This window comes from Capra hircus, chromosome 18, assembly GCF_001704415.2.
Source record: "Capra hircus breed San Clemente chromosome 18, ASM170441v1, whole genome shotgun sequence".
NCBI classification, from domain to species: domain Eukaryota; kingdom Metazoa; phylum Chordata; class Mammalia; order Artiodactyla; family Bovidae; genus Capra; species Capra hircus.
In genome coordinates this window covers 25,158,801-25,186,563 of record NC_030825.1, presented here as the reverse complement: position 1 = coordinate 25,186,563, position 27,763 = coordinate 25,158,801, and the positions used below count along the sequence as shown (strand labels likewise).

Here is a 27,763-nt window from a genome sequence, read left to right as displayed (position 1 = left end):
ACAGTAGGTTCTCACCTATGTTAAACTAGTATCAATAGTGTATATCTCTCAATCCCAGTCTCCTAATTCACCCCACCCTATTTCTGTTCCCCCCAACCCATACGTTTGTTCTCTGTGTCTGTGTCTCTGTTTTGTAAGTAAGATCATCTATACCCTTTTTCTAGATTCCACAGATATGCAACAATATAAGATATTTGTTTTTCTCTTTCTGACATTTCACCCTGTATGACAGTCTCTAGGTCCATCCACATCTCTACAAATGACTCAATTTTGTTCCTTTATATGGCTGAGTAATATTCCATTGTATATATGTATGTACCCCATCTTATTTATCCATTCCTATATAAAGGGTTTTATGCGATGAACTCTTTCAACAATTTCATGAGGCAAATTCTACCCATTTCCCTTTGACAGGTAAAGAATGTGGCTCTGAGAGGTTAAACAATATAGCTAAGGCCATACACAAATGACCAGGTCACAGCTTGAAAGAAAAGTGAAGATTTGTATAAATAACACCACTTTTGGACTCACACAGATCTGTTTTCAAGCCTGTTAATCATATTTAAGAAGTCTACGGGCAATGGTGACTCAGAGATAAAGTTTAAACAAGGGAGTGAAATGACCAGGTCCAAGTTTTTGAGCAGTAACTTCGGTGGCAGGTGGAAAAGGAAATGGCAACCCACTCCAGTACCCTTGCCTGGAAAATCCTATGGACGGAGAAGCCTGGTAGGCTACAGTCCATGGGGTTGCAAAGAGTCAGACACGACTGAGCGACTTCATTTCACTTCACTTTCGGTGGCAGGGAGTGGATAACCAAAGGGGAAGAGGACCAGAGCAGGGAGGAGCCCTGGAGACAACTGCAATCAACCTGTGAGTGATGGTAATAACATGAGCAGAGGGAGGGGGGTTGTAGAGGCCAGAATGGCCCCAAGGGACATTTTTAGGATAAAATGGACAGAAATCATAGGATAATGTCATTTTACCTCTCACATATTTTTTTTTAACATCCTCTCCAAGAGGACAATGTCACAGTGCGGAGAGAGCATGGGCCTGGGTTGACGCCTTGGCTCTGCTATGCGAGATCCTGGAAAAGTCATTTAGCCTTTATAGGCCTCAATTACCTCTACTGTCAAAGGAAAAAATTTGACTAGATTCCATCCTTTTCAACTGGACTTCTAAGTCTAGATTTTCACTTAGTACCGTCGTTCTTTAAGCTGGAAAAATAAACTAAGCCACCAGAGGTCCCCACATCACTTATATATCCAGAGCAACAAACAATCTGCAACTATTTCCAAAAGTTACCTCCATCCTGTTCAAGTTAAAATCTCTTACAGTTGCTTAGGATGAAATCCAAGAGAGAAACTATGTTAAAAGAGATGTTCACAGAAAAACTAACAAAATAATATGATCAATTAAAGTTTTAAATTGTCAAATAACTATTCATTTTTAAAAAGCCAAAGGATCATTTATAATACACTTGATTGGTGGGTCATAAGAGCACAAAGTGAAAACCCTAAAAAAATAAATTGCTGTTATACTGCTAACCGAACACAATACGATGAACTATGAGTTTGGTTGCTTTCAGTGCAGGAAATATTTTCCACAAAAACAAATTCCACTGAGAGTTCAAAATAATTAACAGTCTAGATTTGACACTCATAGGTCTTGGAGGCCCCCAATCCTTCTGAGAAGCCATTCAGTGGAAATTCAAATTAGTCATTTCTCCTTAGAGAAGACTTTGTCCTCTATATCACATTTCCAATTTGTACAAAGCCATTCAAGTTTCACTGCATTAACATCTTTTATTTGGAAGGAAGATCAGCCAGAGAGAGGATAACTGATTGCCATTATCTATCACTGAACCCTAATCCACACCTAAATACCCCAGTGACCCCAACCAGAAATTTTCTACCACAAAGTTTCTACCTTTATCTTCTCTTGCTATCCTCAGTATCCACACTGATGGCCTATCTTGATTTCACAGCCCCTTCACCTGGCCATAGATACCCTTCTCAACTCTGCCTTGGCCATTCTGATCTCCTCCTCTGACAAGGTTTTCCATGAGACTTTCTCATTATCTATCAGTGTTTACTCCTCCCTTGACCTAGTCATGCAGAAACTCTAAGAAACTGATGGTCTCTCTCAGCACCTATTCATCCCTCTCTATCCACCCGCTCCTAGCAACATCTGTCTGCCTGTCTACACTGGACTTTGGGAGTCAGACACTTCTATATGACCTTTCTGTCACCTAAATCTGCCACTTCTGCCACATGCAGGGTGCTAATCACATGCTCAGTCCCTCTCCTGATCCTGCCTTCCTCCTCCTGTTAGAGAGTGATGCTAACTGAGAGATGCTCAGCAAAGGTACAAAACCTTATTGGCTGAGGCTACTACAAATTCAAGTTTAAGTCCTTGGAGCTGCTTGAAAAATTATGTAATTTCTCAAGGTGACCATGCTGGCTCCAAATATAAAAGTACTTTTTTCGGAATTCCCTGGCAGTCCAGTGGTTAGGACGCCACACTTCCACTGCAGGGGACATGGGTTCAATCCCTGGTCAGGGAACTAAGATCCCACATGCTGCAATGAGACAAAAAAAATTTTTGTTTCTTATACTGAAGATCTTTTATCCTTCTAGTTTGTGCAGGTGGGCCAAAATATGTGATCTTAACACCAAGTCTATTTGTTCTTTTTTTATTGTCGATGTGATGGGAGAGGATCAAGGTACTTATATCGAACCTCATGCTGCTTGGAAGTCCTCTTATATCCCCCTTTGACCTGCTGCCATCCTATTTTCCTGTTTCAGACATGGTCCTTGTGTCTCAAGTTGCAATTCCACTTTCATTTCAATGATACTTCATTTTCAACTTTAGAAAGAAGACAGTGAAGGAGTTCAGGTCATGCTACAACAAATATGCCTCTTAGATATATTGATTATTTTAAGCTGAAGACACTTAAAAACAGCAATGGAGGGAGAGGCTTTCTCTGAACTCCCCTTATCAGCCTATGACAGATCTTCCAAAAAGAACTTAATTGTCCTAAATCTCCTCCTAGGGAGTTTCATCATACAGGCAAGACTGACTCTCATCAGAGGGGAAGAGACCAGAAGGCAACATCACACCCAGACAAACTTTATCACACACCATCACATCTCCCATCTCTTCTAAGAGCCTACTGTTCTTTCTTAAAAATCATTTATTCTCCCCTAAGCGGCCTATGCCTTCCCTCCCCTGCTTTTATTATTAATAATAAGGTATGCTGCTGCTGCTGCTGCTGCTGCTAAGTCACTTCAGTCATGTCCGACTCTGTGCTACCACATAGATGGCAGCCCACCAGGCTCCCCCGTCCCTGGGATTCTCCAGGCAAGAATAAAGGTATACAAGCACTTAAATCTCACTTTTTTTGGGTATTCACTTTTTATCCCCTATGATGCCCTTGTGCATACCATATGAAAAGTTAAAAAATCTGTATATATCTTTTCTGCTGTTAATCAGCCTGTTGTCAGTTTATTTCATAGACCCAGGAATCTAACCTGGATGGGTAGAGGGAAATCTCTCCTACCCTACAGCATCCCATGTGAACTTCAATTCACGTTCCCACTGCACCTGAGATAGGCTCCCCAGTCCCATTCCCCTCCTCACTGCAATCTTCTCTCCCCCCTCACCCTATTTACTCTGTACCATTCTGACCCAGACGAGGAGGAGGTCAGAGTCTAACTGGACTGCTTCCCACACTAGCATCCTTTGTACTTTTGGTCCCAAAAGTACCTCCTCAAGGGCCTTAGACTCCACACAAGATTAAGCCCCAATTCTCCCAAGCATTGTTTAAGGCTCTCTGTTACCCAGAGCCAGTCTTTTGCAAGAATACTCTGAACCAGTAAAGCTGGTTTATTCGTTGTTTAATGACCACATGAGCACACTCCTTTCTATTAAATAAATGATGACAAGAGGAAGATTGATTAGCAATGATACTACAATCAATCTTCTCCTCCTCTAAATAACAGAAAAGGATTTTAATAGGTGAATCTTAAGAAATGTGCAGCTCTTTGAAACAGTGCCATTTGCAGAGATATAGATAGACCTTCATACAGAGTGAAGTAAGTCAGAAAGAGAAAAACAAACATCATATAATATCACTTACACTTGGGATCTATAAAAATGGTACAGATGAACTTATTTGGAAAGTTTGCAAAGCAAAAATAGAGTCATAATCATTGGACCACCAGGGAAGTCCCTTGTGAGAGTCTTGAGCCATGGTGCACATATACTTAGTGCCTGGCAGGCCTCTGGGATACATTTTCCAATTACAGCCCTACTGTAATTCCAGTGAGGAATTCAGAGAAGGCAATGGCACCCTACTCCAGTACTCTTGCCTAGAAAATCCCATGGATGGAGGAGCCTGGTAGGCTGCAGTCCATGGGGTCGCTAAGAGTCGGACACTACTGAGCAACTTCACTTTCACTTTTCACTTTCCTGCATTGGAGAAGGAAATGGCAACCCACTCCAGTGTTCTTGCCTGGAGAATCCCAGGGACGGGGGAGCCTGGTGGGCTGCCGTCTATGAGGTCACACAGAGTTGGATATGACTGAAGCAACTTAGCAGCAGCAGCAGCAGCAGCAGTGAGGAATTAACATATTCAAAAGTCATAAAGTAGCTAGGAGTCCCCTGGGTGAAAGGTAGACTCATAAACTTCAAATTACAATTAAAATAATAATTTGGGCTTCCTGGGTGCGCAGTGGTAAAGAATCCATCGGCCAGTGAAGGAGATGCAGGTTTGATCCCTGAGTTGGAAGACTCCCTGGAGAAAGAAATGGCAACTCACTCCAATATTCTTGCCTGGGAAAACCCATGGACAGTGGAGCCTGGTGGGCCACAGTCCATGGGGTCACAGAAGAGTCGCACACAACTGAGCGACTAAACAACAACAACAAAAACAAGAATACCCAATTTGAACTCCACAAATTTCCATCTTCAATTCTTACCCCTCAAATCCCTACCTATTCAGCTGTTTTCAACTGGCTGAAAGCTATTTTGAGTGTGAAGTTGTCGAACAAAGGATATATTCTTTGCTTTGCAGGAAATATTATCTGAATGGTCTAAGAACTGGTAGGAGGATGCAAATACTGTAATTGAAAAGAAAGCAAGCAAGCTACGGCCCAGAAAGGAAATGTGGTAACAATGGTCAGGGCAAAAGCACGAGGAATTTGCATACCTCTGTTGTAACAGAATTTGACCACTGATATGTGTGTTAGACCAAAAAAATGAACAGTTCTGTGTGCATTTCCACATCTACTGCCAGATCTTAGCTAAAGAGGGGTAACTTAAGAGGAAGGAACTATATATATTTTATATATATATATATATATTTTATACTCAGGAAATTAAACCTGTTTCTCTGGAAACATCTAAGATCTAGTGTTTTCTGGTCATACGGAGAGATACTGAGCTGGTTATAAAAGTGGGGAAGTGTGACACGTAATTAATAAACAAGTATCTTCATGGCAGACAAGCAACCTGCAAGTCTCAAGAAAAATTTCATTGTAGTCAAACTCACTCTGACATAATTTGAGCTCTTACAACATTTGGCACTATTTACATCTAAATGGCTGAATAACCAAGCTATCTAACAAGGTAAAATGATTCTTATAACTTAAATTCCACAGTCCTGTCACTTAGAGCACTGGCCCCCACTCAGGACTCTGAATTACATATACAAACTTAAGGTTTTCATTACAAAAGCTGTGGATGCAATTGGAAAATCCAAGCAAAAATCTGAAGAACCATTATTCTGATCCTCTCTCTTCAGAAGCTACCTAAGGGTATCACCAAAGCCAACAAGATTCTGAACTCAAAGGCCCATTATTCCATGTCATCCCTAGAAACTAAGCAGAGTTCTTGGAATCAGTTTCCAAAGTCTTAAGAATCTGGTCAGAACTTTCAGAATATTCTGATTACTCCTCCACTCCCCACCTGCCACTGTAACTGAATGTGAAACAGTGTCCTGTGAATGACGATATGAGCTGCCTTTATGGCTCTTCTGCCTTAATGGCTCACATAACACGATTTCTTCCCGTTTTCCATGTACAGACTATTCTAAAAATGAGAGTTTCTGACTGTGCCTCTCTCACAATCTCTCAGATTTCGCAGAACATAAATCTTCAAGAAGCTGAGGGGTTCCACCAGCTACTGTGGCTCCTTTGGTCAGGATGTGAAGGCTTATCATGAAACTTGGCAGAGGTCAGCATTCAGTTCAGTTCAGTCACTCAGTTGTGTCTGACTCTTCATGACCCCATGGACCACAGCATGCCAGGTCTCCCTGTCCATCACCAACTCCTGGAGTTTACCCAAATTCATGTCCATTGAGTCAGTGATGCCATCCAACCATCTCATCCTCTGTCGTCCCCTTGTCCTCCTGCCCTCAATCTTTCCCGGCATCAGGGTCTTTTCCAGTGAGTCAGCTCTTCGCATCAGGTGGCCAAAGTATTGGAGTTTCAGCTTCAACATCAGTCCTTCCAATGATCACTCAGGAATGATCTCCTTTAGGATGGACTGGTTGGATCTCCTTGTAGTCCAAGGGACTCTCAAGAGTCTTCTCCAACACCACAGTTCAAAAGCATAAATTCTTAGGTGCTCAGCTTTCTTTATAGTCCAAATCTCACATCCATACATGACCACTGGAAAAACCAAAGCCTTGACTAGATGGACCTTTGTTGACAAAGTGATGTCTCTGCTTTTCAATATGCTATCTAGGTTGGTCATAACTTTCCTTCCAAGGAGTTGCTGCTAAGTCACTTCAGTCATGTCTGACTCTGTGTGACCCCATAGAGAGCAGCCCACCAGGCTCCCCTGTCCCTGGGATTCTCCAGGCAAGAACACTGGAGTGGGTTGCCATTTCCTTCTCCAGTGCAGGAAAGTGAAAAGTGAAAGTGAAGTTGCTCAGTAGTGTCCAACTCTTAGCGACCCCATGGACTGCAGCCCACCAGGCTCCTCTGTCCATGGGATTTTCCAGGCAAGAGTACTGGGGTGGGGTGCCATTGCCTTCTCCTTTCCAAGGAGTAAGTGTCTTTTAACTTCATGGTGGCAATCACCATCTGTAGTGATTTTGGAGCCCCCAAAAATAAAGTCAGCCACTGTTTCCACTGTTTCCCCATCTGTTTCCCATGAAGAGATGGGACCAGATGCCATGATCTTTGTTTCTGAATGTTGAGCTTTAAGCCAACTTTTTCACTCTCCTCTTTTACCTTCATCAAGAGGCTCTTTAGTTGTTTTTCACTTTCTGCCATAAGGGTGGTGTCATCTGCATATCTGAGGTTATCAATATTTCTCCCAACAATCTTGATTCCAGCTTGTGCTTCCTCCAGCCCAGCATTTCTCATGATGTACTCTGCATAGAAGTTAAATAAGCAGGGTGACAATATGCAGCCTTGATGTACCCCTTTTCCTATTTGGAACCACTCTGTTGTTCCATGTCCAGTTCTAACTTTCCTATCCTGCATACAGGTTTCTCAAGAGGCAGATCAGATGGTCTGGTATTCCCATCTCTTTCAGAATTTTCCACAGTTTATTGTGATCCACACAGTCAAAGGCTTTGGCATAGTCAATAAAGCAGAAATAGATGTTTTTCTGGAACTCTTTTGCTTTTTCGATGATCCAGCGGATGTTGGCAATTTGATCTCTGGTTCCTCTGCCTTTTCTAAAATCAGCTTGAACATCTGGAAGTTCACAGTTCACGTATTGCTGAAGCCTGGCTTGGAGAATTTTGAGCATTACTTTGCTAGCATGTGAGATGAGTGCAATTGTGCAGTAGTTTGAGCATTCTTTGGCATTGCCTTTCTTTGAGATTGGAATGAAAACGGACCTTTTCCAGTTCTGTGGCCACTGCTGAGTTTTCCAAATTTGCTGGCATCTTGAGTGCAGCACTTTCACAGTATCATCTTTCAGGATTTGAAATAGCTCAACTGGAATTCCATCACCTCCACTAGCTTTCTTTGCAGTGATGCTTCCTAAGGCCCACTTGACTTCACATTCCAGGATGTCTGGCTCTAGGTGAGTGATCATACCATTGTGATTATCTGGGTCATGATGATCTTTCTTGTACAGTTCTTCTGTGTATTCTTGCCACCTCTTCTTAATATCTTCTGCTTCTGTTAGGTCCATACTATTTCTGTCCTTTATTGAGCCCATCTTTGCATGAAATGTTCCCTTGGCGTCTCTAATATTCTTGAAGAAATCTCTAGTCTTCCCATTCTGTTATTTTCCTCTATCTCTCCTTTTCCTCTTATCTCTCCTTTCTATTCTTTGGAACTCTGCATTCAAATGGGTATATCTCTCCTTTTCTCCTTTGCTTTTCGCTTTTCTTCTTTTCACAGCTATTTGTAAGGCCTCCTCAGACAGCCATTTTGCTTTGTTGCATTTCTTTTTCTTGTGTATGGTCTTGATCCCTATCTCCTGTACAATGTCACAAACCTCTGTCCACAGTTCATCAGGCACTCTATCAGATCTAGTCCCTTAAATCTATTTGTCAGCATTAAAAGGAATAAAAAGATAGGAGTGAGTGATGAAAATATGGCCAACCAGGGTGGTGACATATTGGAAATTCCCTGAAGCTAGGAAGTTGTGCTTCCTAACACAAGTTTAAGGGCTAATTCTGACAGCTTGGGTTTAGATACACAATTTGCAAAGGAACAGGGCTTATTTTCAAGGTGGCAAACTTAACTTACAATCTTTCTACATCTGATTTCTCCAGACTGAAAACTCATTATGATAAGAAAGGCCAAACCACAAGTTTCAAGGGTACATTTTGAATCACTTACCTCAACTTCCACCCTTGTGAAGGGCTGGCACCAAGTAAGCACACAAAGTTGAATGCTGAGGAGAAAAGAGAGAAGGCCATTTTTATGTGGTAATACAAGTACTATCTAATATTGCTCAACCATCCTTTCTTGACAAACAAGCAACCTTGGTCACTCTGTGTGTATTCTGCATTTATAAATGCCACTCTGTTGCTTTACCACTTTTGGGGCTTAGAGAACTATTCTTTTAAAAATATTTTTAATTTTTTATTACACATTCTTTTAATATTCTTTTCCTTTATGGTTTATCATGTGCTCAGTTGCTCTATTATGTCTGACTCTTTGCAACCCCATGGATTGTAGCTCAACAGGTTCCTCTGTCGGGATTTCCCAAAAATACTGGAGTGGATTGCCATTTCCCTCTCCAGGGGATATTCCTGACCCAGGGACTGAACCTGTGTCTTGCATCTTCTACACTGGCAGGCAAATTCTTTATCACTGCACCACCTGGGAAGTCCCCATGGTTTATCATAGGATATTTTTTTAATTGGAGTATAGAGAACTGTCCTTGATATTCAAACGTTAAATTGCCAAACACAACATCAAATATGTTATTTGTGGGTCAGAGCCACAGCTCAGCAGAATGAACCCCAAATTTGAAGTCTCCTTGACAACTAAGTGAAAGTGAAGTCGCTCAGTCATGTCCGACTCTTTGTGACCCCATGTACTGTAGCCCACCAGGCTTCTCAGTCCATGGGATTTTCCAGGCAAGAGTACTGGAGTGGGTTGCCATTTCCTTCTCCAGGGGATCTTCCCAACCCAGGGATCGAACCCAGGTCTCCCATATTGTAGGCAGACACTTTACTTCCTCTGCCAGGGAAGTTGGTGGCTCAGATGGTAAAGAGTCTGTCTACAATGCAGGAGACCTGGGTTTGATCCCTGGGTCGGGAAGTTCCCTGGAGAAGGAAAAGGCAACCCACCCCAGTACTCTTGCCTAGAAAATCCCATGGACAGAGAAGCCTGGTGTCCATGGGGTCCAAAGAATCGGACACGACTGAGCGACTTCACTTTTCACAAAGACTCCTCTAGGCCTAGAGAAAACTACTCACAGTCACATTTTAAGATATAGTAATTTGTCTATAGAAAAACTCCTGAGTAGAATCTTATGTAACTAAATTTTTTTTAATAGTGAAAAAAAAATACGGGCCCATAAAAATAAAAGCCAATCCATATTATCTCTCATTAAGTAAATTGTTCTTTAATGATTAACAGAGAGCTTTGGAATTAATGATTTAAATATTGATTTGAAAATTCTGAACACTATTAAAAAAAATGAAACCACACACAACATCTCTTTAAACTCGACTTGTGTCCACACTACAGACAAACCAAACAGCATTTCTTATGGAATTCTCAAGGACAATTGGGGAAACTGATTTAGACATAACAGACACAGTGCTAAATATAACATGATGGAGATGAGAAGATAAGGTAAAAATGGGAGGTTACCACACATGAGTGCAATGTGACCTAAGATAAAAAAGTTGTTTATTTAGAAGATCTTGTGTTTGTTTACAAATCCTTAGATATCTTTAACTCTGAAAAAAATTTTTTTTTCCTTTCTTAGCTGTATTCTTTCTCCTATTTTTCCTCCTGTCACATACTTCTCAGGTTAGAAGCCTAGATTAAATACTTAACCAGTCTATTTACCCCCAATCTCCTATTTGACCTTCATTTCCACTGGACCAGCTGCAAAACCAAAAAGTCACAATGAGCCCAAAGTCACTATCTCTAAGTGGACTTAACTTGTAAAGGCCCTGAGGATGACATACCTCAGGAAACATAAATATGTTATCCCTCAATTTTCAGGTATTTTTTTCCTAAAATGTTCTCATACTATTTGTTTCTGAAAACCAGGAATTAGAAATTAGTGATGACAGGAAAGGTATTCTAGCCAAGGGAATAAATAGATATCCTTTACAGTTTATGTGCCCTATTTTTAGTGTTATTTACTTAACTCTGATGACCAAGGACTGAAACATAACAGGAATATAAATGTCTCACAAGTATCATTATTTATTAACACATGTAATCAGCCCATCTATTCTGATTTAAATGTATTATTCAAAGCAACTTACATACACAAAAATGGAGAAAATAAGTTTGTAGTGAAAAAAATCTAATTTTCATAAGTTGTTTGGATTGTCTACAATATATTTGAAGGCAAAGTATGATTTCTTTTAAATATTTCCAAGTGATGGTCACCTATCCATCAGTAATTTGAGCTCTGTGTGTAACAGTATCAAAAGGCATTACTGCATAAGCTCTGGGAAAGCCCTCAAACCTAAAATGTAAACAGGTTGTCTTTTTCACTTTTTTTTAATTTGGGGGAAGGTTTATCATTTTATTTTTCTCTTCTGCAACCCAAAGCCAGCCAGGTTCCTTGAGGTGAACACTGAGGGATGTCAATGTTGTCTGTGCAGGTAAAAGGACCAAAGGAGGCACCTGAATAGGGAGGGGTACTAAACAAAAGAACTTCTTGAGAGAAAGTAAGATTCTATGTGTTCTGCTCTTTTTAAAAGTTCTATTTCACTTCAGCTTGCTTAACAGTGAAACTGTATTCCTCTCTTCTCCTAACTGTTTACAGAAACTGCTGATTTCCCAGCCTCTCAAAACCCAAGAGTGGAAGTGAAAACTTGTTTAGCTATTTCCTCAGCTCAAATTAGACACATCACAACTATTTCAGGCCATATGACTAAACTGTTCTGGACTATTTAAATCAATGAAGTGAAAAAAAGATGGAGATACCAGATAACATTAAATTTGCAATGAAAATGAAACTACAAAATTTAAGCTAAGGAGGATGCAAATGAGATCACTGGAATGTTTCTTAAGAATTGGTAAACACTTGAAATGCATTAGAACTGACAAACAACTAGAATTCTGCACATAGGAGACACTGGGGTTTAATGGGCAAGATAGTTATGCTCTCTACAGAAACTTTTCAGTTATTTAAGGCTCTGATGAGAAATCTTTACTTCTATAAAAACAAGGCTTAAAAAAAAGAACAAATTCTTTCTCTTTCTTTAAATAAAATTTATATAAATGAATAATAATGTAAGCAACTTACAATGTATATCCTTGCCACGTCCAAGTCACAGTATCCTAGAATAACAATAGTATTTAAACTATTACAGAAAAAATATCAAACAAAACCAAAAATTTTATTTTGATATTGGTATTCATATACTTCCTTTTTGAATTAAAAGCAATATGTTGAAAAGCAAAATAAGCACTAAACAATAGTGAAGTGATCTATCAATTCTTGGATTATATATCTACATGGCAAAGATCTGTCTATCATCCATATGTAACCACGTATCTTTTTATGGAATTAAGTTGATCTGAATTTTTTAAAAAAAAGATTGTGTATGCTTAACTATTTTCCTAATATAAACATATCTGGATAATTAATTGGCTTACAAAAACCAGAATTCGTCAGTTCTCAAAAAGGAGTTTATATCAGAGAAGAGACTAAAGAAATAAAATAGTACAGAGTGAAAGAATTTGGATAAATAACATGCAGAAGTATATTGAGTAAAAATTTGATAAATTTTAATTTTTTAACTAAAAGTCTACAAAGCTGAGAAATCAACCACTGATAGGAAGTTGATTAAGAACTCAATCTTAAATAACATAGATCACGAATAATTACATCCCGCCTTTTTATGTAAATTCTGTAGTAAAAAAAGTTCCTCTCAGAAACAAAACATCTGTCTCCCTGCCAAAAAATGACTTTCTTTAGGAAAATGATGACACAACCAATATCCAGAAGACAACAATAAATCTTGCTGAAGCAAAGGCTATTTCCTGAGCCCACATGGACTTTCTGTAGAATGTGAAGTTCTTTGCAGCTATTTTCTTATTTAAGCTACTTGTCAAGTGTCACAGCTACTAAGTACTGAGTGTCACTGAACACCACGCCTCTTCCAAATTTATCCTGCTACTTCAATCCTTCTCTACCAGTAATGACCATTGAATCAGGAGATGTTTTTCCTTTAAAACTTTATAAAAAATCACAACTTTGTGAGAGCTTTTTCAAATCTTAAGAGACCCTGGAGCTGAGACATACTCATACCATCACAGGGACAATAGGGCAGAAGCTAAGGAGATATCTTCCTGTAGCTTAGTCGGAGAAGGCGATAGCAACCCACTCCAGTACTCTTGCCTGGAAAATCCCATGGACAGAGGAGCCTGGTAGGCTGCGGTCCATGGGGTCTCGAAGAGTCAGACATGACTGAGCGACTTCACTTTCACTTTTCACTTTTCTACATTGGAGGAGGAAATGGCAACCCACTCCAGTGTTCTTGCCTGGAGAATCCCAGGGACGGGGGAGCCTGGTGGGCTGCCGTCTATAGGGTCACACAGAGTCAGATATGACTGAAGTGACTTAGCAGCAGCAGCAGCAGCAGCAGCAGCAGCAGCAGCAGCAGCAGCAGCAGCAGCAGCAGCAGCAGCAGCAGCAGCAGCTTAGTAATAGCAAAAGCAGTATCAAAAATTGGTATCAACCAATTTCTGCCTCCCTCTCAAGTTTTTTTAAGAAAGTATCTTTTTTTTAAGGTTGTAAACCAGGCTTCAGACTTTTAAAAAGAAAACTTTATTGAATTTGTTACAATATTACTTCTGTTATTTATGTTCTGGTTTTTTGGCCATGAGGCATGTAGGATCTTAGCTCCTCAAACAGGGATCCAACCTTCACCCCCAACACCGGAAGGTAAAGTCCTAACCCCGGACCACCAGGGAACTCCCCAATCTCACAAATTTTTAAAAACTAAATGTGGCAAGGAGAATGAGACTGCCTACCTGTTCCCACCATTTACCTATTCATCAATTTATTCAAGCAAAAGGGGTCCTAGAGAATTTGTGCTGTTCGGAATGGTGAGATTCTTCTCATAGTAAAATATGATGCTTACCAGCTTGTTTGGGTATCTGAGGAGAATTGGCTGCACTGGAACTCCTGGAATGAAGGCTCCTATAACCACATAGTGAAATTTAAAACATGTTCTTTATATGAATACAAGTTTTACAGTGAATTTAAAAATTAATAATAAACAATATAAATATACTAAATGTTTTAAGAGTACACATAAACAATTGGCTGAATGTTGGTAAATTCCTAATGTTAGCCAAAATGAGAGATTTTTAAATTTAGAAATATGTAAGCAAAATATTAAATGTTATGCCTAAGTCACTTAAAATATTATTCTTATCTCCATTTGTTTTCATTTTCCAAATACCTATTATTCAAAAAGCTTTTTTTTTTAAGAGGAAAAGATAAAATTAAGAGAAGAAAATCTAGATGAAACTAAATGCTGAACCACTAACTATCACACTTGCTAGAGTGAGTTTTGACTTTGGTTCTGAGCATTCTAGCAGCCAGTACAAAAACATTTGAAAATATTAGTAATGACTGTTAAATAACATATGAAATTATAAGTTGCTATAAAATTTACAACTTCATAATATTTTTAAAAGGCATGACCCTCAGAAGGAATTAAAAGCATTATAATGATAATTGAAATAGGTTTTCTAACTTGATGACATGGACCCCAAGTGTCTGTGGGGGTTGTTCTTGGAGGAAAATAAAAATTGCTAGTGGTTTCTGCTCAAACACACACATACACACACACACACACACATGACATTTCAAAGAAGAAGGCGTTATGATACCAAAAGAGAAAGTAAAAGAGTGAGTTGTGGATTCACATTATTAAAAACATTTTATCAGAAAATAAGAAATGCTCCAAGCAAATTGATGAGTTATTTTGTATATTTATTATTAGCTCACTTGAGAAATCATCTATATTATTTTGTCAAAATACATAATTTAATTGATCTCACCTGGTTTAAAAGTAATCAAACAGGACCGATTAGTACAAGTACCTTCTGGGAAAACTAGTATCTTGGGAGAAAAGGAATAGATTTAATATTTCAGTCTAATTAAGAGATTACCTCTTTACTTGCTTTCTTATGACTTCACAGTTGCCAATTTTTATAAAGCAAAAATAAAGGCTAGCACTTAATGTCAGTGAAACCTAGAATCAGATCGTTCAGTTTTGCTCTAAAAGAAGTATAGTCTGACCATTAAGATAACCTGAAAATGAATTAAAGTTTTGAAGAGAGAATATACACAGTAAATGTTTCTTAATGATGATGCTAATGATCTGAAAAGGGTTCAAAGAAGCTGTAGACCCTGAATCATGGTCAAAGTTGCGTTCATTTTATACAATATTAAATTCTTTCTTCTACTGGTATACACCTTTAACTAAATCATTTGCTACTTCTGTTTCAATTTTCCCATTAAATGATATTCCCTCTTACAACATACAGTTTCAGATTGTACTGAGAAAAAAGGAGGAAATACCAACAATATGCTTTATGCTTACTTGAATTTGTTGACATATGGAATACAATTTAATATTCTTTTCTGAGGAGGTATTTTTAGTTTTTAATATATTATGATTTCCACACAAAAACTATGCACTACAGTTCCCCATTAACTGAATAAAACAGCAGGTTGATTTTTCTGAAGCCTTTGGAATTTAGCAATGAGTAAATTGCTAAGCACAGAAACAAAATCCCTGCACTTACAGCATTTAGTAATGGGTATTTTATAACAATTAAAGTAATTAGTAAGCTAAACTACCATAACAAGTTATTTGTAAAATAAAAATTGTGAATAGGTGTGATTCCATTCTCCAACTTAACAAACAAACAAACAGGTTTCCTATTCCTTTGGATACAATAACAAATATAATTCATGCAGTGGATACTCTATAGCTATACCATGAAGAATAAATTAATGTAGAGTAAATCATAAACTCTCAAAAATCCCAGGGACAGGGGAGCCTGGTGGGCTGCTGTCTATGGGGTCACACAGAGTCGGACACAACTGAAGCGACTTAGCAGCAGCAGTAAGAACTAGAAGGGGCATTAAACATCATATAGCATCTCTAATACTTGAATTCTTTTTATAATATCCCCCTCAAGTGGTTGCCTAGCCAATGCCTGAATATTCTAGAAAGAGGTTCCAAATCAGACCATTCTAATTCTGGACAGGAAGTTCTTTGAAACGAGCAAAGTGAACTGAAATCTTGTTTACTTTCACCCACCAGTCCTAAATTCCTTGGAGTCAAAGAGCAAAATCAAATCCTTATTCCAAATGTCATTTTTTCCCAGTCACTCTTTAAATCATTCCTCACATGCCTTGGTTTCTAAAACCTCCTGGTTGATCATACACCTCTTAGTACTTTAATATCAAAACATTACCACTAGTAGCCAGGTAACCTCAGGACCATGAGTTCTGCTAGAGATCACTTGTTTTCACCTGGGCAAAGGCAGGGGGGTACTTATCAGAATCACCCATGAGGCTCTATTTATGCAATAAATGTTGCTCCTTCCACACCTTCAAAAGCATTCCAGGGACTTCCTTATGGCCCGGTAGTTAATAATCTGTTTTCCAGTGTGGGGGAGGTGGGTTCAATCCCTGGGCAGGGAACTAAGATCCCACATGCTGTGGGGTAAGTAAGACCAGACACAGCCAAAAATAAACAAACTTTTAAAAAAAAAGCATTCCAGGGGAAGGAGGAGATGGGATGGTAAAATGTAGAAAAGTTCTACAGGTGATTCTGAAATGCCCCCCTGAACTGAAAAGCACTATCTAAATATACTTCAGATAATCTTAAAATATTAATCACTTTCAAAATATACCCACCCACCATACTTTTGAGTATAACTGAGCTTTAGTATCTCATCTTTAAAATGATAAATAAATTCAGAGGTAGAAAATTACTTTTTATGACACAAAGTAAAAACCAGTTCAAAGAGTCCGGAGAATAAAAACGAATGATACATTTAATTCTAGGATTATCTCATGCAGAAGAGGACTTCTTAATCCTTACTCATTTATTCTGCTTTTATTATGCTAAAGACAACTAGCATAAGGTATACCCTGATATAAGGATCCAAACGAATATATACAAGTGTACAAAAAATAAATTCTCAATATATTTAAATAAACATCTATTGTATTTTACCTGGGGCCATTCCCCTCCTGATGTGGCCCGCCTTATTATTTCATTTATTGTGTTTTTTCGAGAATCTGGATCTACACGGGACACCAACACTGGCTGCAAGGCCCGCAATATTCCTTTAAAACAAATGAAGAGTCATAAGTCATTTTTTGGGATACAGCTACTATAGAAATGATACCAAATTATAAAACAAATTGCATGGAAAATTAAAAAGATAGCAAATCAAAGAGAACAACTTAAAAAACCCTCTAACTCAAAGTTTGTTAGAACTTATTAATAGATTCTGGCTTCAAAAGGACAGGTGGCTATTTATACCTAAAAAATACTTCACTGATTTCACAGAAGTTAGCAACAGGAATATGGGGGAAAAAATGCAATTTTCTTCCTAAAAGACTTCTTTCTCAATTTACATTAAACATTCATAATACGCCATAGATTGTCTTGTTTTATTTTGGGAATATTCCTGCAATAATATTGCAAGCTGATTATGTGAAGCCATAGTACATGTGGGTAGGGGGCAATTGCTATTTATCTTAATAAAATTTTCAGTGCAATAGTCTTTTGAGTAGGTAGCTTCCTAGCACAATAAACCTCATTTCACCAAAAATCTATTGCTAAACAACTTTAGGGGAAAATGTCATGTTACACAAAGCAAGGTGGTTATCTTAAAAAAAAAAAAAAAAAAGAAAGAGAGAGTGTGTGTGTGTTTCTTAGCTGAATGACAAAGCTTTAAGAACTACCATCATTTTCTCTAGAATACCAAGGCAATTTTCAAACCTACCCTCTCACCACCTGATGCTTGGCAACAGCCTTGGGACAACTGGAAGCAGTTACTTAGAGACTAATCCCCAGGGGAGAAAGCAAAGCATCTGGTAGGAAAAAACATTCCACTTGTTTCATTATTTTTATGGCAGGAAGCATTTATTGTTCTACATCATAATTTTCAACAAGTTACACATTTTTCCCTCATGGAGATTTGGGGGCAATAATGAAGAAAACAGAGTTAGGAGAAAAGACTTATTGCATTTATCACCCTAATACCCTGAAGAGAAAGTCACTGAAATCCTAGGTAACTGGTGCTTTCACAAATTCTTCAATTAAATTCTCTCTCAAAAAATTTACCATATTTTGTATTGAAAAACTGTTCTTTTGGGCTTATATTTAGGAGCAGAAAGAAGTGATGGTGCAGCAGCAGAGGTAAGGTTTAAAAAGAATGATAGGGGATTTCCCTGGTGATCTGGTGGTTAAGACTCTGTGCATTCCCTGCAGGGGGTGCCAGTTTGATCCCTGGTAGGGAAACTAAGAGCCCACATGCTGCAAGGCACGGCCAAAAAGATAAATGAAATAAATAAATAAATATTTCAAAGAGTTATATCTGTAAGGTTTAAAAATTTTTTAAAAATTAAAAAGAATGATGAGGTATAGGTAGGGAGGTCTTTAATCTTTTTTCATAAATTCATTCTTTTGATATTATACCACATTAAAAGCAATAAAATATGTTTGAAGTGTTTTATTATTTTAAAGTCTTTAAAAAATTAATCAGTAAACTATACAGAATTTTCTAAATTTAAAGCATGAACATGAAAACATTTTCTCTGTTGTCTTACAGAGTACTTACTGCCAATCAGAGGCACCTGCACATTCTCATTTCGAGATACTATAGAAGGTAATCCAGCTGCAACACAGGCAATTCCATCAAAGAATGTTGAGTGAGGGGCAACGACAAAAATTGGTGCTTCCAACGGAGTTGCAATCTTTCCTTTCACAGTAACTACAAACCCCATTGAAAAGAACATGGCATGGCCTAGAAACTTCAAGACTGGATGAGTAATTTTCCTTTGGAAATAAATTAAAAAATGGACATAATTAGCTTTACCAATTGCAGCTAACAGCGGGGTTTTATTCTAAAGCACAAAGCAAAAACCAAAACATGTCAGCACTTCATTTAAAAATATCAGCTAGGAAGAACGGCTAACACGTCAGTGGAGCTCTTTCTGCCAGGCACTGTTCTAAGTACTTTATGCATATTAACTTCTTTAATCCCTAGCCCAATTTTATGAAATAGAGAGCATTTATCATTATTCCCATTTTACAGATGAGAAAACTGAGGCCCAGAGAAGTAATTTTTCCAAGACCACGTGACTATAAAGTAATAAGAATGAATTTTCAATATGCATCCCCCACTGAGAAATTCAAATCAGTCTTGTCCTTCATATGAGTCACCTTAGATGTCTATATTTGTGTAACAAAGATGCTGCTACCCTCGAAAACACTCTTAGAACTAGCATGCTGAAACACTCCTCAGAGTTATTTTAAAAATAAAATTTTAAAAGTAAGCCTAATTACTTATATCATTATAGCCCTTAAAAATCATGAAGAATCTTAAGAAGTAAATTTATTATCTCACTTCCTGGAACAAAGATGCACTTAATTCTGGTTATTGATTTATTTACTATTTTAAAAGAATCTGACATTAAAAATTAATTAAATCAAATTGTGCCAGGAATCCTGTTGGACACATAAGACAAGTAAGATCCAGTCTCTGTCTTTGATAAACTCAGTTGAGTAGAAAAACAAAAACACAGTCCTAGAAGTGCAAACACATGATGGACATCTCAGTATATGAATAAGCATATAGCTTTTCATGAAAAATATGGGTCTCCCATAAGACATCTGACAGGAGTTTTGAAAAATGAGCTTCCTATTGAATTCTCTCAACATTCACATAATAATATTGTGAGGAGCTATTAAGCAACTAACTCCCAAGGAAGTTTCTCTAACTTTTATTTCATGGTGAGGAGAAGTGAGACACAGAAAGCCCAAGTACTTTTCAGGAGGGCACAGGGAAATGATTGCTCTCTCCTTGCTCTGTAGTTTAAGAGCTGAGATCTTTATTAATTTAAAGATAAAGAGCTCACCCTGTCACAGAACTTTCAGACCTCCTGTTTTCTCTGTGTCACCCCATAGACGGCAGCCCACAAGGCTCCCCCATCCCTGGGATTCTCCAGGCAAGAACACTGGAGTGGGTTGCCATTTCCTTCTCCAATGCATGAACGTGAAAAGTGAAAGTGAAGTCACTCAGTTGTGTCCGACTCTTAGCAACCCCATGGACAGTGGCCCACCAGGTTCCTCCGTCCATGGGATTTTCCGGGCAAGAGTGCTGGAGTGGGGTGCCATTGCCTTCTCCGATGTAGCCTCTAACAAGGTCCAGTCCCTGGGTTGGAAAGATCCTCTGGAGGAGGGCATGGCAACCCACTCCAGTATTCTTGCCTGGAGAATCCCCATGGACAGAGGAGCCTGGAGGGCTACAGTGCATGGGGTTGCAAAAAGTCGCACACGACTGAGCGGCTAAGCACAATACAGCACAGCCTCTAACGACTGCATTCCAAAATATCCTATATTCAGAGCCACAATTGTTGATCACTGCCTAAATTTCAATAAATTCTTCTATGATTCACCTAATATTTAGACATAGTTACTTCTTACCTCTTCCAACCAGTTATTGGGTGGGTCAGCTTTTCAGGACAGCATGCTGTTGAAATTGCAGCCAGCAACCACGCCAGTAATAAAATTAATGCAACCAATAGGACACGAATTGGAAGCAGGATAATTCCAAGGAAGAAAATCTGAAAGTCAAAGTTGATTAAAAAAAAAATAGATGACATTTTAATGCTGTAGTTATCAAACAGATATACTTTAAAAATCTTAGGCTATTCAAGCTTTCACTCAAAGATGAATTGAGCATTACCCTGCACCAGGCAACGATCTAAGCACAAAGGAAATAAGACATTATATCTGATCTCACAAAGTCTGCTAGGTAGCAAAAGAAATAGGGGAGAAAACCAGTGAATGTGAATAGGGGTTGCTGGGGAAACAAAGAAAAGGTGTGTTGGGCTTAGTGGTAGTGTGGGATTAGTAGTTGTGATACACAGGCTTAGTCGCCCCGCGGCATGTGGAATCTTCCCAGACCAGGAATTGAATGCCATGTCACCGGCATTGCAAGGTGGATTCTTAACCACTGGAAGTCAGGTTGTATCATTTTAAAATGTCACTGGTAGTGTATGAGAATTTCAGTCACTGTATATCCTTGCTGACATTTGGTGTTTAAAATCACTTAAAAAAATCAATTTTATGAAGGCGTAATTTACACAAAATACAATATGAGCTTTTCAAATGTATAGCCCTATGCAGATACCACCATAATCAAGATATAGATCATTTCCATCACTCAAAAAAATTCCCTTGTGTCTCTTTGTAGTCAGTGTATCCTCAGTGTATGGCAACCACTGACAATCTTTCACTATAGTTTTTGTCTGTACCATATTTTCATATAAATGAAACCACATGCTATGTACTCTTTTACATCTGGCTTCTTTCACTTCATATTTTTGAGATTCAGCCATGTTGTCATATGTATCAGTAATACAGTCTTTTTCATTGCAGAGTGATATTCCATTGTATGAATATACTGCAATTAATTTACCCATTAATCTGTTCAGGGACATTTAGCCTATTATAAGTTCCTATCTATATGAGTAAACATCAATTTTTGAGACTCATACAGTTTCATTCATGGTGGATGGTAGTGAAATTGTCAGGCCAGGATGTGCTTAAAGTACATGCCAAATTGTTTTCCAAAGTTGTTGTGTTGTTTCATACCTCCACCAATGAAGTATGAAAGTTCCTGTTGCTTCACAGTCTCATCAATTTTCAGTGTTGTCAGTCTTTGTAGCCATCCTGGTGGGTGTAAAATGATATCTCATTGTGGTTTCCTTAATGAACAATGATGCTGAGCAAATTTTTTCATGTGCTTATTGGTCATCCCTTTAACCTATCTGTTCAAGTCTTTAGTCCATTTTCATTGGGTTATTAGTTGTTTTCTGATCAATTTTTAGGAGGTCTTCATATATTGTTTACAAGCCCTTTTTCAATATATATATTGAAAATATTTTCTCCTATTCCATGGTTTGCTTTTTCATTTTCTTATTGGTATCTTTCAACGAGAAGCATTTTAATTCTGATGAAGACTAATTTATCAATTTAGTTCTCTTCTGCATCCTTTCTAAGAAATCTTTACCTATCTCAAGATTATGAAGATATTTTATATCTTCTTCTTCTAGATGATATATAGATTTTGCTTTTATGTTCAAGTCTATGATCCATCGTAAATTACTTTCTGTGTGGTGTACAGTAGGGATCAAGTTTCATTTTTATCTACAGATTTATCTAGTTGTTCCAGAACCAGCTCCCCCGGCCCCTGCTTTCCCCACCGACCCCAGCTTTGAGGCCTGTGGGATATTAGTTCCTGGACCAGGGATCAAAGCTGCGCCCCTTCCAGGGAAGTGCAGAGTCTTAACCATTGGACCGCCAGTGAAGTGCCATCCCCAGAACCAATTTTGAAAAGACTTCACATTCCCCAATAAATTTTGTTGGCCACTTTGTCAAAAAATCAGTTGAACATACATGTAGGCTCTCTATTCTGTTTTGTTGATCTATTCATCTGTATGTCTGTCAATTCCCTACTCTCTTAATTGCTATAGTCTTGCAATAAGTCTTGAAATCTGGTAGTATATGTCTTCCAACTTTTTTATTTTTCAAACTTTTTTTGGGATAATCTAGATCCTTAGTATTTCTACATACATTTCAGAATTAATCTGTCAGTTGCCACACAAAAAGCCTGTTGGAATTTTTGTTGAGCTTTCGATGAACCTATAGATCAATTTGGGAGGAATTACCATCTTAATAATGTTGATTCTTCCAACTTACAAACATGGTATAGATCTTTATTTTATGTAAATCTTCATTAATTTCTTACAATAGAGTTCTGTTGTTTTCGTTGTAGTGGTCTTGAATCTACCTGCAGTGCAAGAGACCCTGGTTCAATTCCTGGGTTGGGAAGATCTGTTGGAAAAGAGACAGGCTACACACTTCAGTATTCTTGGGCTTCCCTGATGGCTCAGCTGGTAAAGAATCAGATGCAGTGTGGAAGTCCTGGGTTTGATCCCTGGGTTGGGAAGATCCCCTGGAGAAGGGAACAGCTACCTACTCCAGTATTCTGGCCTGGAGAATTCCATGGACTATACAGTCTATGGGGTTGCAAAGAGTAGGACATGACTGAATGACTTTCACTTATTGCTATCATGAGATTATTTAATTTCATCTTGCGGTTGCTGCTAGTATACAGACAAAGTTGATTTAAAATTTTAATCTTTAAACATTATTAAGATGACAAAACCAATTTTGAGTAACTGTCAGATTAAGAGGATTATGCATCATATTTTCTTTTGGTAATAAGTTATCTCTGTAGGAAGGCCTTCTTTTGACACTATTGTGATTATTTTCCTCTCTTTCTTCATAGCACTTACTAAGACACGGAATTATATATATTTCTATACTTGCTTGTTTAACTTTTTCAGTGAAACACAGGCTTAAGATAGGCAGAGTCCTTGTTTCTCTTGTTCATTATATCTCTGTCTCCAGAGAGTAACATTGTGCCTGGCATATGGTAGGCATCCAACAAATATTTTTGGTATGGTAAATGACCCACAGTTACAATTCCATATTCTACTGAGGAAAGAAAAGCTAGGCTAATTTTCTCCATGCCACTATGGAACAGACCCTTAAACAGTCAAAAAGAGAGGAGGAGCAGTAAAGCTAAGCCCTATGAGATGCAGAAGTGACAACAGTCCTTAAACAAGATATTGATCATCATTTAAGATCAAATTTAGCCTAAATTCATGATATTGAGTCATCCTTAAACACAAATATAACAATCTTTTAAACTGGATAATACAGACAACATTGTTTTTCAGTCGTGTCTATTTAAATTTTCCTTTACCCAGACAGTTCAATCCATTGAAACTACTTTGGAATCTCTGTCTACATGCATTTTAACATTTTAAAAAATATTGCAACTATATTCATTACTTGAAAGTGCTCTCTAAATGGTTGCAGGCATGCTATTTAAAAAAACAAAAACCAAAAACTCAAAAATTTAGTAATCCAGGTACAATGTACATACTTACAAACATGCCACTTTGAGCCTCTCTCCAATACATGAAGCCAAAGAGATGGACATACCTTCATTTAAGTATAACTGATTTGATGAACTCAGGCCAAAAGGAATTCTGAATTAGAGTCAATGAATTTGTTAAGTGTTTCTGAGTGACTTTCACTCAGAAATTTTAAGATATCATGGGAATATATTTTAAGACATAAATATAATTTTAAGACACATTTTAAGATCAGGTTTTTAAACATTTAGTTTCTTTACAAAGAGGTATTGCTACATTCATTGTCTTCCTCTTCCTTTCTCATACCTTCAGACACCCATCAACCATTACTGTAATCACCACCCACACTGCTTAGCCCAGCACTTAACCTATCTCTGCCATAGAGGACAATGGTCTCAGTGCAGATAAGTGTGCTGTGCAAAAATTACACTATTTCAAATCCAAAGTAAATAAATATGTAAGATGGACAGGAAACATTAAAAAAATTTTTCCCATGCAGAACACATAGGACAAATGTAGCCTGCATAGTCTATCTTGTTCTCTGATCACTAACTTCACCAAAGAGGAAGTCCAAAGAGTGTAACTGCTAATGGTAAAAGCAGTGCTTTACAAGAAAAAGGAAAGGACAGGAACTTCCTTTTTGTATAGAGCCATTTTTAACAACCAGAGAGTCTCTCGTCCTTGAATCTAGGAGAAGTGTTTGGGTGAAAACCGATTCAGGACCAAAAACTCTTGACTACCTTAAGCGGACCCATATTATTCCTTTTCTTAGGTTGTGATTTCCCATCATTGATACAACTGCTTAGCCAAAACATCCTACCTTTCTTTTGGTTCTAATTCCAGACCCGGGTTCTCTGCCTTCTCCCTCACTCTTCTCATCCCAAAAGGACTCCTCTCCTTCCCTCAGACAAAACAACAACAAAAAGCTCCCCAAACCCACTCTCCTGCAGTACGATGAGCTCCCACTACACTTCCACACACTCAGGTTGAAGTTCTTCTCCCAGAGCCCTTCCCTCTTCTCAAGACGTAATGTTTCCTCCGCCACGGGCCTGCTCAGCCTCCTCCTGTTTAGCACCTTTTCCCAAGACCCACATGTTCTTTGCATCTTCTCTTCTCACACACACACACACACACACACAGACCTCCAAGCATCCTCCAAGGGTCCTAAATTCTCAGCGCAGCATCTCTGCCCCCTGCAGACTCCCGGCCCCTTCAGAAGCCCTTCCCTCTCAGATCTACATCCCTTTCTTCCTCGAACCTGGCTTCCCAGACTCACTCCCCTCAGTCATTTCCCCTTTGCACCCACACTGCCCTCTAAAAACAGCCTTCCCTGACTGACCGATGGCCCCCCTCAAACTGCCTCCTCCCTCAGATCCACACCCCTGCCCTGCATCTGTCTCCCCTGTCAGGCGTTCCTCACCTGGACTGCCTCCGTTGTCAGACGTCCCTCACCTGGACTGCTTCCTCCCTCAGACCCGCTCCCCTCACTTGGACCGGCCTCCGCTCTCAAACTCCCGTCGCTCACCTGAATCTGCTTTGCCGGTCAGTCTCTAGTCAGTCCCCTGAATTTTCGTCAGACTCACATCCCTCACCTGGGTCTGCCTCCCCTGTCAGACGTCCCTCACCCGGATCTGCCCTCGTCCCTCTAACCCATGCCCCTCACGTGAATCCACCTCTCCTGTCAGACCCTCGCCCCCACCTGGATGCGCCTCGCCACGCCCAGCCGCGTCTGCTGCACGAAGGGATTGGGCACAGGTGGCGGGAAGAAGGACGCCTGGCGGGGCACCATGGGCGGCCGCAGCCCCGCGTTCCCGACGCCAGCTCCCGGCACAGTGGCCGCCACGGCCCGCGCGTCAGCGCACCGGTTCATGGCAGACCCTGGCGTCTGACTAGAGCGAAGCGACCCACGCGGAGCGCGCGAGTGGGCACCGCCGCCGGGACTCAGTGGGAGCCGCTTAGGAGTCCGGGGCTTCTGCGCAGGCGCCAAAGTTACCTAGCCGCCCTCCGCTCTCGCCCCGCCCCTCTGGCTCCGAACACGCCCAGGTTCTGGCCCCACCCCAGCAACCCCACCTCAAGCACAGCCCCACCCTTTTAGGTGTCTGGCCCTTCCTTTTGGGATTCATAGCTCCGCCCCCTTGGAGGTGACTTTTTCCCTTCAAAGCGACGCACCCACAAGAGAGAGTTTAGACTGTTCTCTGCTCCAGCATCAGGCCAACCTGGCTTAACTTTCGCTTTTATTGGCTCTTAGGCCAAATCATTGTCTCCATGAACCTCCGTTGCCCCATTCGTAATACCGAGATAAACAGAACCTGAATCCAGCGATCTGAGGAGCAACTCTAGGGCTGTTCCATTAAGAGGGTTCATTATCCAGGGTGGATCTGATTTCTGGCACATGTTTTGCTTTTGCTTAAACCAGTTTGAGTGTCATGTTTATCAGTTACAGCTGAAAGAGTCCTGACTGATAGAAAAACTGGTGCCAGGAGTGTGCTGTCTTCCAGTCAAAATATAGACTGACAAAGTGAAGATAGTTTTCCCAAGGAAAACTGAGCTACAATGACTAGAAAAATACAAAACCACCATTGCCCTCTGAATGAGATGAGGAACCTAGTCTCAGAAAAAAGAGAAGTAACTCGGAGACTATTTGTCTCCACTTTACTCACATCAGAGTCTGAAAAGAAATAAAAAGCATGATCAGAAGGTCCACCAATGGAGCTTCCCCCAGGCTGGCTTCAGGAGAAGGCAGGACATAGGGACAGCAAATCCATGGAAGAAGGGAAGCATTTTGATGTCCCTAAGCAAATGCTCATCAGGCAAAAATGAAATCAGGTGGCATGATCAAGGTATGAAAAGTGACTCTTGAGAACTGAAAGTTGCTTATGGCAAGTTTCAGGGAATCAATTGAAATATGTAGCACCTTAGAAACAAACATCCTGCCTGTAGCACTTCACTGTCAGAATCAGAGAGATGATGTGGTCTGGTGAAAAAAGAGCGCAGACTTGGAAATCCCAAAACCCAAAAGCAAGATTGAGGTCCAGGGTTAACTCACCACAGACCCGTGACAAAAATCTCTCCCCTTATTGAGCCTTTGTTTTCATTTATATAATGGAGAGAACAGAGTTCAGTTCAGTTCAGTCGCTCAGTCATGTCCAAATCTTTGCGACCCCATGAATTGCAGCACACCAGGCCTCCCTGTCCATCACCAACTCCCGGAGTTCACTCAGACTCACGTCCATCGAGTCAGTGATGCCATCCAGCCATCTCAACCTCTGTTGTCCCCTTCTCCTCCTGCCCCCAATCCCTCCCAGTGTCAGTCTTTTCCAGTGAGTCAACTCTTTGCATGAGGTGGCCAAAGTCCTGGAGTTTCAGCTTTAGCATCATTCCTTCCAAAGAACACCCAGGACTGATCTCCTTCAGAATGGACTGGTTGGATCTCCTTGGCCCCTAAATTCTGCCTCCTGAGAATTCTGTATATAGGTCAAGAAGCAACAGTTAAAGCTGGACAAGGAACAACAGACTGGTTCCAAACCAGGAAAGGAGTATGTCAAGGCTGTATATTGTCACCCTGCTTATTTAACTTCTATGCAGAGTACATCATGCAAAATACCCGGCTGGATGAAGCACAATCTGGAATCAAGATTGCCAGGAGAAATATCAATAACCTCAGATACACAGATAATACCACCCTTATGGCAGAAAGCAAAGAAGAACTAAAAAGCCTCTTGATGAGACTGAAAATGTTGGCTTAAAATTCAACATTCAGAAAACTAAGATCATGACATCTGGTCCCATCACTTCATGGCAAATAGATGGGGAAACAATGGAAACAGTGACAGACTATTTCTTGGGCTCCAAAAATCACTGCAGATGG

The 27,763-nt window shown here is 39.6% G+C and overlaps 1 protein-coding gene across 1 annotated transcript in view; it reads right to left on the bottom strand.

Annotated features, from left to right (window-relative positions):
* The window catches only part of LPCAT2 (lysophosphatidylcholine acyltransferase 2), a 64,494-nt gene extending 38,624 nt beyond the window's left edge, over nt 1-25,870 (bottom strand). The window contains exons 1-8 of the mRNA XM_018061999.1: nt 25,595-25,870; nt 20,369-20,508; nt 18,501-18,718; nt 16,886-16,998; nt 14,691-14,751; nt 13,763-13,821; nt 11,920-11,954; nt 8,811-8,865 (exon numbers count right to left, since the gene is read on the bottom strand). Coding sequence (XP_017917488.1) covers nt 8,811-8,865; nt 11,920-11,954; nt 13,763-13,821; nt 14,691-14,751; nt 16,886-16,998; nt 18,501-18,718; nt 20,369-20,508; nt 25,595-25,765 — 852 coding nt within the window. The 5' untranslated portion in view covers nt 25,766-25,870. The remainder of the gene's footprint in view (nt 1-8,810; nt 8,866-11,919; nt 11,955-13,762; nt 13,822-14,690; nt 14,752-16,885; nt 16,999-18,500; nt 18,719-20,368; nt 20,509-25,594) is intronic.